The following is an 18,146-nucleotide window of genomic DNA, read 5'->3' on the forward strand; positions in this document are numbered from 1 at the left end:
CCAACTACTTTGCCTGATAGCCCTGAAATCCTGTGTAGAGAGACAGAGCAAATAGTTGATCCCAATGCTTTTTCTACCTGCTACTTGTGATTTTATAGATCTTCCCTTTGTTATCTCTTTTCCAGGCTGAAGCATCCCACTCTGAGAAGCATGGAAGGCTTCCTTCAGGAAGCATGGATGTTTCCTGAGCATCCTTTGATGAGCCCGTCTCTGCACCTTTCTATTTCCACCACACCCTTTTTGAGACAGCAGCCCAGGACTGCACGTCACATTCAAGATGCCAGCATACTGTTAACTCTTCCAGCAGCATAACTGCATTCTCCCCCCCGTTGCGCTGTTCTTTTCCTAATAAATCCTAAATGGAATTATTGGAGAAATAGGATGGAAACTGTTTTTCCGATCTTTTCAATAATACTAAGGCTAATCCAGTCTATTGGCTAACCCTGGGTAGTTTTCAGGCAGCATATCATATTTTCCTCCTGGACTTTCCTCCTAAAGTAATGGAAATTCATTTAAGACTTCATTCTTCTGCACTAACACATCTAGGAGGGCCACACCTCTGTACAGGCTGAGATGTTGTGGTAGCACAAGCAAGCTTAGGGACAAACAGAAACGAGTTTGAAAGAGCACAGAGCTGTACAGCCTTTACATCTAAACACACTACTGCCACATTACACTACCTGGAATATGCCTGCTACGCCATGTGATGCTGTTAGGGTGGAAACCCCCCTAATCTCTGTATACTTCTGTGCTCAGCCTGGACTTCACTGAAGAGCAGGCTTGGGAGTGCATGTCATGGCCCTAGGAAGGTTTGCAAAGCAGGGCTGGCACCAGTACTGCTATAGTTACTCACTACCCGCAGCTTGGAGCTTCCATAGGTGCATATGCTCACTGCATGTTACACCCCACTCTGCAGATCCGAGACAGACAAATGTTTAATTTGGTAGCATTACAGGTTGTTGAATTTGAGATGAGTAAACTCAGGGAGTCTAAGAAGATCCTTTTGAATTGGTGACACAAAAAGCTGGAGAAAGATTCAAGTCTACAACTTATTTATTGATGAGTTCTTTAGATACGTTTTAAGAACAAAAACGACTTTGACAAGAAATTCTTCCACCATGAAAAGCCTATAAAGGAAAAAAGGTGGTTTTTTCAAGCCTCTGATCTGCCAGCAACACCTGCTGCTGATGTGTATTCACTAACTACAGAAAAGGACAGAACAAACAAGAGAAATCACTTTATTCTGTGCAAGTCACAGAAGGAGAGCAAGGAGGGCTACTTAGGTGACAATGAGGCAGTTCCTTAATCATATACCTGTTTGCTATTCAAATCAGGTTGATTAGATCCGAGTTCCTTCCTCCAATACAGAAGAAATCTTGCTGTCTTCTACCCACTATTGGGTAGAAAACCATCAGTGATTTGCGAGAGTTTTGAGCTAAATAAATAAAAATTTGTTGCTTGAAAAGCCCTGAAATTATCTTTTACTCTATGTCTTCATGTCCTGTCAACTGTCCTTCCACTGGTTATGTTTAAGTGTCCCAATTAAAACCCAAACCTGGCACTGTGGTCTTGACCTCACCGGGGCCATCCCTTTTCCAGCCTCAGCGTTCAAGGCTTGTTCTACAGCAAGGCGATAAAAAGACCAACTGGACTGTCTAAAGCCAGTGGCTGCAGGACCAGACCTTGTGACTTCATTTACAGGCAAAACTTTCTAATTCTGTATGGCAAAATTCCTGGTTAGATGGGTATCCTCAAAACATTCCAAAGCTCCTAATAAAAAAAAGCTATTGCCTGGTTTCTTTGTTATGAGAAAAGTGGTTACTTTTTCATCTGTTCCTGCCCCTTCTAATCAGCTAGAAATCATTAAAAGAAGAATAATTAATAGATGGTAACAGCTACCATAGAAGTATTCTCCCAAAGTTCATGTTTCCTAAAGCTTGTAATTTAATGTACATTAATTAAATAATCTGATACTTATTTATGGTATCTTTTAATCATAGATCAGACCAAGTACCCTACCAACAACCATTCTTGGGTATAAATTTTCTCCTTGGTCACTCGAGTGCTGCTGCTCCAAAACCCACACTGGGCCTTTGCAGAACTTCAGAGTATTTGACCAAATTGTCACTCTTTTTAAAACTAAGCCTAGCAGAGCACTTAACCAGCCTTTCCAGCATAGTGCTACTGGCCAAACACACTAAGTGAAGATGCATTTCTTTCTCTCATCTTGATAAATACAACTATTATATTCATTAAGAACCATCACTTCACATTGCTTAAAGATAGTTTATAAATGTAGGGACTGATCATTATTTCTTTATATTTTCCACAGTTGCAGAGTCCCTTGGGTCTCTTCCACACTACATTAATAGCCTGTGTTTAACTAAGAGCCCCAGTCTGCCACGAGCAACCCTGAGAATGAAGTTTAAGTCTGCAAAGCACAGGTGATCCTTATTGCTTCTGATGCTCCATCTGGAAGCCAAATGAAAGGTTGCATCAAACCTGCAGGACTGCTGTGGAGAGGCAGTGTTGATACTGATCAACCTGTTTAGCTCTCTATAACCGAGTTGCTTTCAGACACATAAGCTAGTACCAATTCATTTGCGCTTAACTGATCACAATTTTGTTTTTGTAAGAGTCAAACCATGCTCAAGAGGCCTCATTAGTGCTACAGTACTAGTTAATTCAGCTGACTCAAAAGAAATACCCTTTATGAAAAGAAGCAGGTAAGCTTTGTGTCAGTTTAAATTTCACTGGAAGTAATAAAGATTTACTCATTCAGGAAAATTTCTTGGTAGCGTGAAAAAGCATGGTCCTTCACCATAACATTCATAAGGCCTTCCTTTGATGGCAGGGGCTTAGATTTCAGGTGAACATCTCTCATTTCTTTAACCTATGAATTCTTTCAAAATATCTAACAAGAACAGTGAATATTTTGTTGTATCGTTGTCAAGCATGGAAACAACCCCTCATTTTCAAAAAGCTAACTATTGACAGCATGAGTCATGCATTTGAATCTACCCTCTCAGACTTATTTTAAAGTACTAAACCACAAAGGAGCTGAATCCACATTAAAAAAAAAAAAGGAAAGAAAAATCAAACAAAAGTTCCACTTGCTGTTCTTTCTACTGCTGGAATCAGAAATTACCTTCATTGATTGCTTTCAAAGATGTGCAATGCAGACAAACAGGGATCAGCAGCAGAATTGAAGAGGGGCTAAACATAACCTGCCCATGACACTGTTCTCCATTAACTTGTCCAGAACATGAAAAGGGGTACTTGGGGGGGGGGGGCGGGGGGAGGGGGGAGTGTACACATTTTTGCTAAACTAGAGGTATTAAGTTAGCTGACCACAGACAAACTCTAACATATTGTCCTCCAGTTTCCACAATCCAGATTTGCATCTCTAAGCACTCACGCGTCCCACGTATTCTGTCGCTCTTACTATGTTCCCCCAGTTTGGAGACATTTTGGGGATTATTAAAGTGACAGAACATTTCTACCTTGCTCATACTGCTTGCTTTAGTCTCCAAAACCCAGATTGGTCACAGATGATTACATCTCATACTCCACTTCATTACATATTTGCTATTCACACTAAAGCAAGGTAAGAATGTCTCCAGCGGCCCCTTAGTTGAGTTGTCTGGTTTTTGATTTAGTATTAGAAAATCATCCCTTGCAGCTAGCAACCATTTCCCCTAACAGCACAGAACACCCCTGAATTGAGCAAAAAATTCTATAAAAATCCTAATCCTTTTAAATCCACGCACTCAATTCCAAAGAATGTAAATCATTAGAAACACGGTCTAAATGGGTGGTATTGAACTACTAAGCTCAAACCTCTGTCATTGTCGGTCACTTCATTAGTCATCAATTTTAATCTTAAAAATAGTTTCTCCTTCTCCTCCCTCCCATTCCCTAACTATTCCCCAAACTTTACTCCTCTGTGGAGTGGAAACTTTCTTCTAATTCCAGCCTGTGCCTATTCATGGCCATTTTGTTCCCGTGCCAATATTGCCTTTTAGTTCAAACGGTTCTCTCTACTGATGTATTTATAGACAGGAGGTATCACATTTTATTTTGTTAAGCTAAACCAAGGCACGATCCACTAGAGGTTCTGCTGGGTTTTGCCATCTCTGTTACCTTGCTTTTGCAGAACCATAGCCAAAGAAATCAGACTAAATGCCTTACATTAATCCAGCTCCAGTCTGACAGCAGCTAACTCCAAGGTGCAAAATAGACTATTCCGCATAAGGCAGAATGTACCCTTGGGGCAGAGATAACTTCTAAGTTAAAAGTGAACTTTTGGCCCTGGCATCAAGAGATGTTGGAGGACAGCACCCTTTCGCAACTGGAAAAGAAAGTTGAGGGCAAACAGAGAGGGAATATTTGGCCAGGCAGCAAAGACACTGGCCTGGTTAGCATGTTCTGCTTCTCCGGAGTGGCAAAGGATGTGAATTTAGTGGAAGCCTCCGTCAGTCTGGTGCAGAAACACCAGATCTGACCAGTGACACACTGGGAAGAGACTGGGAAGGCTTGGAGGGAGTGGGGAAACAGATTTCAGAGACAAAGAAAGAACAGGAATAAACGTACTGAGAATTAGGACCCTGGTCAGCCAGGGCACTAGTCCAGAGGCTACCCCAGGCTGCACTGAACTGCCTTTAGTCAAATACCAGCCATGCTCACGAACATTGAACCCTCAGCTCCCATGACCGCAGCCGGGCTGAGCAGGGCCTCATTCTTTCTGTGTCCATTACAAGTGCCTGTAAATAGCTCTGTGATTATCCAGGTGTTGCCTCATGATTAAACAGGACTTGTGCAATCACTGAGAGCAAGCAGTAAGTACAAGCCAGAGAAAGGAAAATGACTGTATTCCCACAGGGATTTTGAATCTCCAGATGGCACTGTAACATCATCCCAAAAAGCAGACGGTTAGGTACAATAGCAAATATGGTAACAGCTGAGTCAGTTTGCCTGCTGTGCATAATTACTTATCCCATTGAAACCATGATTTACGGGCTACAAATGCTAAAGCTGCCCTTTCATTTCAATTTAAACCTTAAATATTAAAGCTTCATGCATATTGTGTGCATAGCAGCTGGAGAAAACCAGACTGCTTTGTCCTAGCAACCTGATAGAAAACAAGATCTTGCTAGCACTGCCAATTAATACCAAGACCTTCAGTGAGGTCTCAGGAAAGGGTTTAAGTCACAAGTTAAATGCACTTGTCTATCATTCTTGCCCTGGGAGGTAATGCCTTTGTACTGCAAAGGGATAGCAAAATTAGGAAGGGCAAGGGGTAAATGTCATATCTGCTGGGCGAGCTGCAAGACTACCTCTCTGTTTGGCATTGTAGCTGCTGGCACAGCCAGCTCCTCCTCTCAGCATGGAGCAGTGCTCTCCCTCACAGGATTCCCATCAAACACAGTAATACAGAAGGCATTTCAGAGATCTTAGCAAAACACAGCAGTTAAGAACTCCCTTGAGTTTAGTCTCCCACTGCAGGCAGTCATGTCATATTATACCATACATTAACCTGTCAAGCTCTGTCTCAAAAGCCATGTGATTTCTTGCTGACTGCCCAAAACACGAAGAGGCTGCAGAATATCAGACTTCAGCGGTTAAAAAACTTCACACATGAAATGACCTACATGCAGCAAAGTCTGTACAACACATGCGCCAAACAGAAAAATACAGAAAGCTGAGCTGTGCCTTGGCCCTCTTAGATGAGTGGTGAAATAAAGGATGAAACCACCAGACTCCCTAGAGAAGTCAAGTATACATTAGGGATGTGATTCAATCAAATTTTAAGAATCTGTCAAAAAGAAAGGCCCTTCTCAATGTCCAGCAGGCTTCCCTCAACACTGCCTGTATTTAAGGTAGCTCAGGTTTCTTTTGGCAAGTTTTTACCCAATAGACTCGACTTTCTCTTTCCAAGAGATTTCGGCCTTTCACTATGACAGTAGCTGAAATGCTGGAGCTGTCCTGCAACACAACTTAAAAACCACACTGTGTTTATTGAGCCACCTCAATACTGATCTATTAATCATCATAAAAACATCAGCTGGCATGAACCACCTGGGTGACTAAATCCAAGACCCTCAAGCAACCATGTAATGAGTATTCCATTCTTCAAGGGCCATAAAACATCTGCTCCATGTAGCCTCAAAATTCCCTATCTATTTCTATTTATTATGATGAGTCCCTAAGAGGCAGCAGCAGGTGACCTAGAAGCTGAGGCTTACAGAGCCACAGACCCCCTACTACCAGGGATAATATGGCTGGAATGGTGGTGGTTCACAAAGATGAGCACAGTGCTGTTCTGTGCATGCAGTCATGCCAACTGGCATGTTTCCTGATTTCACCTAAATCTGTAGCCTCTCTCTTCTCTCCTCAGTCTTGATACCCATTTACTTTTGTTTTCTTTTTGGCTCCTGACACTCCAGCATTATTCCTTACTTATGCAGGACCTTATAGTCCTAGTGTGCTCTAATAACATCCTACTACAAGAGTGAGATTTCTCCAGCTAGAGAATGGATAAAAAACATCCTGGGCAGCTAATCACAAACATATTTGAACACAAGGAACTGACAGCATGAATTAAATAAGTAACCATAAAAACATTTTCAGGTTATCTTGAAGTACTGGCACAGTTGAGGAAATTGCAGTGTGCTTACTGACATTTGAGCAACAAATTTACTGAGAATATTATGTGCTGAATATTCATCCAAACCCAGTTTTAGGCAGATTACAGTGTCATAAATATTAGATGGAGAGGCAGATTGTGCTCATTTTGCTGCAGTATGGGAGATCTAGCACAAAACTACTAATGTTTAGCAGGGGAATGATACAAAATGCAGCTGAGCAGTTTAGGCTGGTGGGGACATACATATTAGACTCAGTTCACTGCAGAATTGTTCTTACATTTTTAAACCCTCTGTAAAGTACTTGAAGTTCTCTTTTAGTGAAATTGGTTTGTGCTTCAAGCTGTTCCAGTCCTTCGGGTCTATGGCACACTGTAGTCATTTCTAATTCATCTTCAATTTTATCTGAAAGAGAAGACAGGAAAATATTTATTTTGGTTGTTACTTTTGCTCTATTAACATGATGGATAGGACAGACTGGATTTCAAGAGCAACAGAGAAAAAAGAAATCATCAACCGAACTGATCTGTGTAACTGTTTTCAACCTCTTGAAAGCAAAATAAAAGCCATATGAGTAAAGCAATAGCTCACATTTCTTACTGGGCTGCCAATTAGCTCCCCATTCACAAAGCCAAAACTGGTGGTGAGAACAGAAGGGCAGGCAGCAGATACGTTACTCCAAAAGGCAACATCAGATATTTCTTATCTAAATATTGAAACAGCATGGAGGAATAGGCCTTTCAAAGGACTAGCTTTAAAGAAAGCTGTGCAAATATAAGTAAGAGAGCAGACATGCTTAAGCATATTAGACAATGACATTATACTGAGGGTAAACAGTGAGGGAAACTCTTCTGTGTGCTAACAAAAAGCTTGCTGTATAGACACTAAAGGTCACTTTAATCCTAGAAGAAATTCAAGTTATGTCCACAGTTGCCGAATCTGGAATGAATCCAGCCTGCGTTTGTATGGACTTTTTAGGGAAACAGGTAAGAAATGAAAAATAGTTATGTGCATTTTATTCAAGAGCATGTTCCCCCACAAGGAAGAAATATACTCGAGACATATTACATCCTGTATTACCGTAATCTCATCTCTTTTCTGATGCGCGTTTTTACCTGTCAAGACTATTTCCCCAGCAGTGTAGGTAATGCCCAAATATGCACAGATGCTTAGTCTATGTCAGTTTGAGATTCTCCAAATTTCAAGGACCAGATGCAGGTTTCAGCTGACATGAAAAACCTATCTACATCCAAAAGTTGCTTGGCATAAAAGCTAACACTGTCCTTATTATCAAAACTGTACAATTTATACCCTGTAAAAATGGTTTAGGTTATTTAGGTCAAGTATAATATAGTGACTTCTGCTGAAAGACAAGGATTTCATGAGAAATGTGCAAGGAAATGGAGTCACTCTGAATAGAGGAAAGGCATGAATTCAGAGCAGACTGGCTCAGTGAAACAACAGACCAGACTAAAGCTGTATTTTCATAAGTTAATTGTGTACAAAAATACATGAACATTATTATGGGAGGACACACATCAGCGAGTGATAATGGTTAATTAACATTGGTTCATTGTTTCAGTATTTCAGTTTCAAATATTTCAATAGCCATCCTCCTAATCCACGGTGTCTGGAGCTTCACAGTCAGGGCTTGAACAGTGAAAATACATGCCTAAATACTGTGCTCAAGGTCCCTTGCACAGCAAGGAAATAAAGGTAAGAGACTGTAATAGCATGGGACAGAAGGAGAGCATCACAACCACTTATGATGCAGAAAAATTTACTGAACACTGACAAGTGGCCAGAAGAGGCCTGAAGAAGACAACTTCTACAGAGAGGGAAAATGAAGAGTCTAGAAATTATAGCCCCTATTAGAAGAAAGGAGATGCAAAAAGATGTCTGCTGCAGGAAAAACAACAGATAATGAGACATAAGGGGGGAAAGCCATTTTCTTTGAAAGAGAAGACATGCCACAAAATGAAGGAATACAGGAGAGAGAGGGAGGGAGGGAGGAAGGGAGAGGGAGAAGTAGGGAAGAAATTCCTTAAAATGAGGGAAGAAGAAGGAATGGTTGAAAAAAAGGAGAGAAAAGCCATTTAGAAGGGAGCCAGATTAGGACACTCATCACTAATCCATACATTGTATAGGAAATACCTTCTTGTTTACTTTTGGTTAACCTTAAGTTACCTAAAACCCTTTACATAATGCACATAACCCCAGGCTCCTCTCCTCCATTTCCCTGCTGTCCCCCAATGCAATAAGCAGTTTACACATAACCTTGACAGTCATTTTGTTTTCCACAGGAAGCCATGCATTTTGTGCTGTGCAGTGTATAAGGAAGTTAGGCTTTGAGCCTTTCCCTGCTCTGTAACCAGTTAAACATGCCCAGCTTTTCACTGTAATTTCCAGTTGAGTCACTCAAAAGTTCTTTACAACTTCAGTCAATGTAAAATAAAAGTGTAAAGTATTGTCCATCTAGTCTTTATAGCCTATAACATAATTCCCAGAGACATCCTATCATATAATGCCCAGAGAAGCTGTGGCTGCCCCATCCCTGGCAGTGTCCAAGGCCAGGCTGGATGGGGCTTGGAGCAACCTGGTCTAGTGGAAGGTGTCCCGGCCCATGGCAGGGGGGTTGGAACTAGACGATCTTTGAGGTCCCTTCCAACCCAAACCATTCTGTGATTCTGTAATTCAACAGACTGGGGGGGGGGGGGCAAGAATCTATGCACCTCACAACCTCACGCAAGTGATGAGGCTAATGAGGGAAGCCAGCCCGTTACATTATTCTCATATTTGGTTTTATTTACACTTCTACAATGTGGAGGTGCAGGTTCACATGCTTTCTACAGAGGCAGGAAAAATCCAGCTGAGAAATGTCACACTCTTTGCAAAAGCATTTTGATATGACTAATTTTTTTGTGGGTATTTTATTTCCCATGTAATTTCCCCACCTCCTTCTTAAGCAACCAGTTTTCCAAAACACTTATTGGAATTTGTGTTCATATTCTAAAAAACAAATAATTAAAGAAAAAGGTCTTGCTCATGGAAAACTTGTTCTATAGCTCTATAGCTACAGCTTTAAACAAAATCTGAAGAATTAAAGCTCAAAACTTGTAAGTCTTTGGTTTATCCAGATCTCCTTTATATGAGCAGACCCAAAATTACGGTCTTAGAATTATTTTTTCAAAATATTCTTGAATAAAATATTACTTGGTGAACACTGTAATATAATAATGATATATTGTCTTTTGACAATACTGGCCTCACTCAGTGAATCATTATTTCATAAGAGTGCAATTCATCTTCTTCAGCTTGTCCTGCAAGAATAGGTTTTTCCAGCAATCAGTTCATGAGCTTTGGTCCCACAGGGCAGATATTTCTATGTTAAAAATAAGCCAGATTATTGTTGTAGATTTGATTCTATTTCCCATGCTAAGAAATGTGGCTCTTTTCCTTATAACAAACTGCAGAAAGGAAATTATGAAAAATTCATCCCTTTCAAAGGGACGCTCTATTTTTTCCTTCCGTTCTCTATTCCAAAACCAGCATTAATCTCTGCCTTTGAAGAGGATCTGATGGTTCCCTGTGGGTTAATCCTTTCATCTGCTTCCTCTTCCTTTCCCAAGGGGAGTATTTTGAAACTTAGCAAAAAAACTTGTGAAGCTTTAGATCTGGCCAAGGGGGCACTCAAAATGACACCAAACCAACAAATTTCCAGTAAACACACTTTAAAAATGTTAGAAATTGTTACTTCAGTGGAACATGTCCCGATACAACAGAGCAGTCCTGGGCATTTCTTGGAGCCTCAGAGCAGAAAATAAATACAAGGAAGACTTACTAAGTAATTCTGTCTATCACTTGGCAACAAAGAGCTATTTTCCATAGTGTTTCATGATACTATCTGTTTTAAAAGATAACCCCTATTTTAGGAGTAACAACTTCACATTAATAAGCCTCACAGGTCAAGCATTCCTTCCCTTGTGTTCATTCAGTATTTACATTTAAACTTCTCAATTGTCATCCCATATTCAAATATTTCCCTCCAGCAACATCTCTGCTCATCCCTCCTCCCTCCCTGGCAGAAGTCCATGGTGGGCATAGCACAGACCTCAGAGGAGGGGGGGACCTGTAGCCAGAGACCTAAGGACACAAACTGCTCTTCTGTGCAAATCAGTCCTTTCCAACTCAATAGTCCCCACCCTCCACAAAGGTTTTTTTTTTTTTGGTCATTCTTGGTTTCCTTTCAGTGTTTTCTCTTAAGTCAGATCTTTTAAACCTTTTTCTTCCATTCTCTGACACCCTATAAATTAACAACAGTAACCTCAGCAGCAAAAAAGGAGATTGTCGCTTCCTCATCTGCCCTTGCCTTTTGTCATGATGTATATTGTATTTCCTCTTATTTACATTTTCATTATCACACTGGCTCAAGTCCCTCCTAGCTCTTCAGGGATGTCACCGGATGAAATACGAGCCCTTGCATTTATAAGGACGTCAATTTTATTAAACTGAAGCTCACTTTATGGTGGTGAGTACAAGCAAAAGTGTATATACATAGATACACACATGCAAATTTAAAGTTTTGTTAGGAAAGCATTGTGTTAAGATATTTTATCTAATATCATGTTCTTCCTCAGTTTTGCCTTGTTTACAGCTTGCTGAACACCCCAAGAGATTTGAGCATGGGAAGCACGTATGCCACTGATTTAAAGTTAAACTTCTCCTTCAATTTGCAAGTGCATGAACAGACCTAGGGACTGACTGCAGACACTGCTAGGGATGCACGTGCTCACCGCCCCAGCTCAGGTGACACGTGTGACCAGCCACTCTTGCTTACAGCATCCCTTTCGAGCTGAAACTAGGTCCCTGCCCTACTCCATGGAGACACGCGCCTCAGGGTCTGGGTACTATACAGCCGGTTAGTGAGAACTTGAACCTTACCAAATAGGTCCAGATTTAATATTCCGGATTTCAAAGCATAATTTTTAAAAATTTTTTTTTGTTGTTGGGTTATTTGTGCTTACTAATTAGGTGGATTCAGTAACTAAAGCAGGAGGTTTCTCCTGCTTGCAGGTACTGATAAATGGTATTTTTTTTCTCTGTGGTTTTTTTGTGTTTTTTTTGTTTTTTTTTTGTTTTTTTTTTTTTTTTTAGCTTCAGCACTTTTTGAAATCATCCCTGGATTAATCCCTTTCAAGCCAGATGACTGAAGTGAGTTGTCCTAGGCTTAAGATTTCCTGCACTGTTTAGCTGGTACAGAACATGCTTGTGCATTTGCTTAGCTGTTTGTCTTGCAGCATGTTTAAAACTGGAGGAATGGCAAGTAGCACTTTTTGATTTAGAATTTGTCTCTGGCCATATTTTTGTGGCTGCTTTAATAGCAGGCTATGAAGCCTGGGTCTGGCAGAAGTGCCTGTGGTAATCTTACTCCAAAATAGGCCCAGGTTATAATAATTACTTAATTTTGCATTTTTGTACAAAATGTCACCTCTATTTGCTTAGCCTTAGGATAGGCACATTGTGTGTATCAGACAAAATAAATAGTGGCTTCACTTTACAAAGAAAAATAATCCTGACATAGTTGCATGTACATGCATATTTTATGGATTGTTGCTAATGAAAGATATTGTATTTCATTTCTCTGCTGCTTGCTCAAGAGCAGAGAATGAATTTTCATTAGAGTAGATCAATATTTTAACTGAACACACTTTGGAAATTAACGAGGTTTGGTTTAGACATCCTTTCATATTTGTTCTGATTTTACCTTTTGTTATCTTTACAATTTGAAGATTTCCATACTTAGACTGCCTGCAAATGGCCCTGTCTTTCACTGCTGTAAACTTTGCTGAATAGAACTTGCATTTCTCCAAGTGATAAACTGGAGTAATTTAAACCTATTCATGTAAAAGCTGTCTTGTACATCTACATGCCTATGGACAAAATTGTTTCATCATGGAGGAAACCAGATTTTCAGCCACAGCTGACTACTGCTCTCCATCACAGAACCAGGCAGAGGGACTCAATCCTTCCCTTACCCATTGTAAAGACAAGAAATCTATTAATTTTGAAGGAAAATGACCTGCTCCAATATCTCACTTTTCCAGATCTTTCTGTTCCATTGGACACAGGCACATTTATCTACTATGGAATGGAAAAACATTGCTTCATTGTCAATTTATCTTAAAAATGCACAGGTAATGTAACGCACAACCAAGACAGCTACATGAACTAAGGCACTGCCCAAGCCCGATTTCTAAATGCGCAGAGACTCAGTCAGTAACTTGCCAGCACTAGCAGCCGAGGGCAGACGACACGCTGCTGTCAGCACTGAAGTCGAGTCCTAAAATCCTCTGTTGAGAGCACATCTTCTAGTACTCGCTTTAGTGACCTATTTCCATACAAAAATGCCTATCACCATTCTTCAGATCCAACAATCCTTTCCTCATAAGCAGAGCAGATTAAATTGGTCACACACAATGCCACAGTTGTATTTGTGTACTATAAAATAGGAAACAATTGTGTGTTATTTACCAGCTGCTTTCTTGGCTCTGGTTTTGAACTGCCATTGAGCCCAAATTTATTAACCTGCCTGTCCTTCCTCTCGCTGGCAGCTGCCTCTACACAAGCAACATCTTGCACAAAAGCACGGGGTTGGTTGCACTGGGCCATACTCCCTCGTGAAACACCAAACACCTTTCCCACAGTGGCCACCTAAAATACCACAGCATTTCCAGCCCTCCAACCTATGTGCCTGGCAAACAAGCAACAGCGACATCTCATAACATCATTAGGGCTGGCTAAGGACAACCCAAGGCCTAAAACACAGTTTAAAGGGAGGGTGTAAATGATGATTTAATAAAGATGCAAATGACCCTGTCCTCTGCTTCCCAAGGCTGCAAGGTGAAATCATGTAATGCCAGGCTCCATGGCTACTGGGAAGATTTTGAAAACATGTTGCTTATAATAAATTCACTTTTTGTTAAAGAAAAAAAAATCAAGATGTAAAATACAGCTAACGTGCCAGTGTTAATTTTAAAACTGACAAGCATTAGATGAAATGGGTAATTTTACAAATATAGCAGAAGGGGATTAAATTATGTGCAAGAATTATTAGACTGCATGTTATTTTTATTAAAAAACCATTAGCTACATTTTAGGAGCAAGGACCTGAAGAAAAAATTAACTCTAGTTTATCCACAACATCTTTGAAATTAATCTCCAGACAGAATACCTGCTTGGGCAAATCTCGCAGGAAATAGATACTGCCTGTGGGAAACCAATTGCAAATATTTGAAAATTTCATGAAGAGAAATAACTAAAGGCCTGAGTCCATAAATGCTCATTATGGAAGAAAGTTACAGAAATAGGAGTCAACCAAGAGCTGTATTACCGATACAGACCTCACACATTGGCTTCAGCGTTCCCTCCCACTGGTGTAAGCAGGAGCTGTAGGAAACACTGCTTTTGTGAAGCCCTTTGAGGTCTGTGGTTCCAGATCCCTGGGGCAAAGGCAGCTACCAAGTACAGCTCCGCTATCCGGAAAAGTCAAAATATTTCTGTACATTTCCATGTGCTTCCACCAAGACAAAAATCTAAGTGTTAGCCTTTAAGCGACCCCATCTGGCAAACACTTGCAAATCAACAAGGCTAGCATGGCAGAATGACAGCTCAGCTAGAACTTAAAAACATGTATATGCACATCTATGAATCCTAAAAAAGGGTTAAGTCAAATCTGCTCATGGCAAATATCAATTAAAAAATGGTACTAAGATACCTACTGATGTATCAAATATTAAACACATTTAATTAAAATTGAAGTCCTTTATTAATAAATTAGTAGTAGTAGTAGTAATATCGCCTGGCTGGAGAGATCAATTTCCAAACCAAACGGACTCTCTCCAGCCAACAAAACAAAAAGGAACTGATGTCTCCTTATCCTCTTCCTTTTCCTGGAATGATTTTTTTGACTTCCCTCAGGTCCATTTTCACCACTAAATCAGCAACACCAAGTTTATTACAGAAACAGTCAAGCTTAGCAAGGCTGATCTGCCTGTGTGAACCTGCAACACCACCAGTTGCACAGAAAAGCTACATGAAAACACAACAGTGTATAAAATTCTGAGACTGAATTAAAAATATATAATTTTAAGATTTATTTGCTAATCCTTGCAATGATCTATGCAAAATGTCATGTATACATACTGTCCTCTGCCTCTACACTCTAATTAGTTTCACAGTTGTACACAAGGAAGGTAGTACAAGGTTATACTCTGAAAAAGGAGGTGCAGGAATAGTCAGAGGCCACAAGTACCTCCAAAATGACTGTCTGGCACACTACTAAGACCAGGTACAATGATTTGAACATGAACTACACAATGTCAAATGTTTCTGCAGACATCATATTAAGTCTAGTCATCATTAGAAATAGCTTTACTCTGGCCATTCCGAGGGCAGAAGACAGCAGGGTGTCCTTCCAGTGCACTAGACCTTACCTGGGACAGCACTTTCTTTTCAATTTTCCTTGCACATTCCCATCTATCTCTAGCAACATTTATAAGGGAAGCAACTTGTCAAGCCAGGCAGAAAACCACTGAAAGCTTCCTGGGTGCTTTGCTGCTTTTCCACACGGATGCTGCAAAAAATGGGCTTTTGGGACAAGTGGTTTCCTCCAAGCAGCTGTTCAAGGTGAATTTCAAAAAAACCTCCCTAGAAAGGTTAGAAAATCACTTCCCTCTGATGATTTTTGGAGAATTCCCACTAATACGATCTCCAAACTTTAAGTAGAGAGTACCTGAACTGCTAAGTGCTTGACTTAGCACATCATGCAATAAAGCACTGCACACAGTAGAGGCTGAGTAAAAAGCTGGGACTGCCTTCATCAGAGGGGACCTGGCTGCTCCCCAGGCTGCAGCCTTACCCTGGAACTGGGCAATTTTCAAGCACCTTTAATTTTGTTTGCTGCCAGCATGGAAAGTGAGAATAAACTCAGCCAGGGGAACCTGTTTCCTAGCTGAAGAAAACTTTTGCTACAAAAATTCTATGACCAATATAGTCAAACTGGTTTAAATTTTACCTCTCCGATACACGTAAAACCATCGAGCAGGGTCTAGGAAAAAGTAAGAAAAAAATTTAACGAAAAGGAAGTGACAACCATACACAGCTTTGTCTTTTGTTAATTTTAAGGTGACATTGAATGTGTTCTGCAAGTGCCATAGGGTCCCCTTTCCCAGCGACTGTAGGATTGTTTCCAGGTGTTGGGTTTTTTTTGTTTGTTTGTTCGTTTTTCTTCCCTGAATTGCCTCTTTCCCTTACCCCAAGGGTCAGGAAAGAAAGTCAGAGCTTGCTGTCCCTTGCATGACCATAAAACTTGGGGCAGCACATGAAGGGAAGCATGCACACAGTCATGCACCCATGCAAACATCCATGCATACAGCAAGATAGCAATGCAGCAGTCATCCTAGCAACTCCGATAAGGGGTAAGGAGGACTTTGCATGCAATTTTTTAAGTCTGCTGAGGGGCAACAAGAGCAGCCCACAGCCTTCTGCTTCCTCTCCATAGCTTAGCTTTTTGACAGCTGTAGGAATAAAAAAAGTGATTAGTAAGAGTGAAGAAGTCTCAGGAGGTCTGGAAGACTAACTGGTGCTCTTTGCAGTCACTTCACTTGCAACATGGTAATTTTGTACTATTGTCATGTCCCCAGGAGAAAATTTCATTAGCAAATTAGGTTAAAAGTAAAGAAAAAACCCAACAAAAACCCCCCAAACAAACAAAAAAACCCCAAACAAACAAAAAAACCCCAAACAAACAAAAAAAACCCCCAAAACCTATTCAAAAAGCTACGTATATGGCTTCCCATGGCATCAGTTTCTTTTTAATGGAGAATTGTGTACACAGTACGATCTGCAATAACCTACGAAAGGCACAAGAGTTTTGGTCAGAGTGTTACTACTTGCAGCTCCCCAGCTCTACCTTCAGCCTGGGCAGCTCCTGCCCTCAGTCCATCTGGCACCTATTTCCTGCAATTCCATGTAGTCTGTGCCTCCAGCTGCTCAAACCTTCCTAAACACCCTCTCACCACAACATGGGTTCAACAGCATCTCACCTCCTGCTGCTGCCCGGGAAGCACCAGCAAGCCCACCTGGTTTCCTCTCACACACCAGCCAGCGCATTTTGTCCCACAGACGGTGCATCTATATATGCCCCCAATGGACACTAGGATCAAGTGAGCAATTCTCACTGCTGCGTATTTCTCCATAGAGGGAGTTACAGGAAAAGCAGTGTATGAAGATGGTCTAAGCTCACACTGCACATGCTGCACCAGTCATTGCTTTTCTCTGGTAGACAGAGAATGCCAAGACCTCATTTCTCCATCTTCCAGCAGCCCATCTCTGTCAAACCTTGCAGTGCCCCTGAGCAGCCTATGACCAACTCAGAGCCTGTACCTGAAATCCTAGGGCTGAGAAATTCTACCATGAATTTTTTAAAGCCATTTAAATAATCCTCATGCTCAATACTTCCCCATTAAATAAAAAAAACCCAAACAAAACCAACAACAAACATGTTTAGAAGCGAGCCTGCATTTTCCTTCTGGCACATCTGAGAAGGAGGCTTACACACATTACAACAGCATTAAGCTGTTGGAGGGGTTGAACCTCCTTTCATTATTCTCACTCTGAGCTTTTTACTTTCAGCTTGCTCTTGACAGATGCATAACTAAATGAAATAAAGTCTTCAGGGCGGGATGTTAGACTGGTGCAGGAATGGAGAGAATTTACTCTCCTTTGGAGAATTTGATAAAGTATCTGGCCACAGACATAACTGGGCAGAAGTAAATATTAGAACATGGCTTCCCAATAGCATGACCTACACAATGAGAAAAGGCCTGGTCAGATAGTATTGCTGAGTCATGGTGCTTGGTTTTGCTAACTCTGGCTCAGCTGTTCTTGGCCCAAGGAAGGAACAATTAAAAGAAGAAACCAAGACCAACACAAGAAAACCACAGTGGATGCTCCAGTTGGCTGCTGCAGTGCATGAGCAATGGTGATACTGAGGACAATTACATGAGCTGATCAATAACAGATCTGAATCCTGAATGACTGACTACTCACACAGCGATATCCTTCACAGATTAGCGACTACAGATACCTTCGCACTTTCCCCTTTTGAACTGAAACTTCAAGAATACTTCCAAGAGAAGCTGGTCCGAAGAGCAAAGAGCCTACAAACAACCATGGATTTAAATTATAAACATAGGCCACAACACATACTAGAGACAGAGCAGTAAATACTAGGAGTTTTACTGAAAGCATATAAAAACAATTAGTAAAATTTAATAAACTCCACTGTACCACAATGCAGTATAATCACATGACTTTTTAACCTTCTTGATCCACCGACATAGGTTTGCAATAAATAAAGAGAATGAGCAGGTTGCTTAAAGAGGCCCTTAATCTCTGCTGAAGCAAAAGGTGTTGAACCATTAGCCATGAAATCACCCCCTG

At 40.8% G+C, this 18,146-nt stretch overlaps 1 protein-coding gene across 2 annotated transcripts in view; it reads right to left on the reverse strand.

Annotated features, from left to right (window-relative positions):
- The window catches only part of KCNIP1 (potassium voltage-gated channel interacting protein 1), a 299,265-nt gene that overhangs the window by 11,507 nt on the left and 269,612 nt on the right, over positions 1 to 18,146 (reverse strand). For both annotated transcript variants that reach the window (XM_049829633.1, XM_049829634.1), the window contains exon 2: positions 6,925 to 7,049. In XM_049829633.1, coding sequence (XP_049685590.1) covers positions 6,925 to 7,049 — 125 coding nt within the window. The remainder of the gene's footprint in view (positions 1 to 6,924; positions 7,050 to 18,146) is intronic.

This window comes from Accipiter gentilis, chromosome 26 (genome assembly GCF_929443795.1).
Source record: "Accipiter gentilis chromosome 26, bAccGen1.1, whole genome shotgun sequence".
Taxonomy (NCBI): domain Eukaryota; kingdom Metazoa; phylum Chordata; class Aves; order Accipitriformes; family Accipitridae; genus Astur; species Astur gentilis.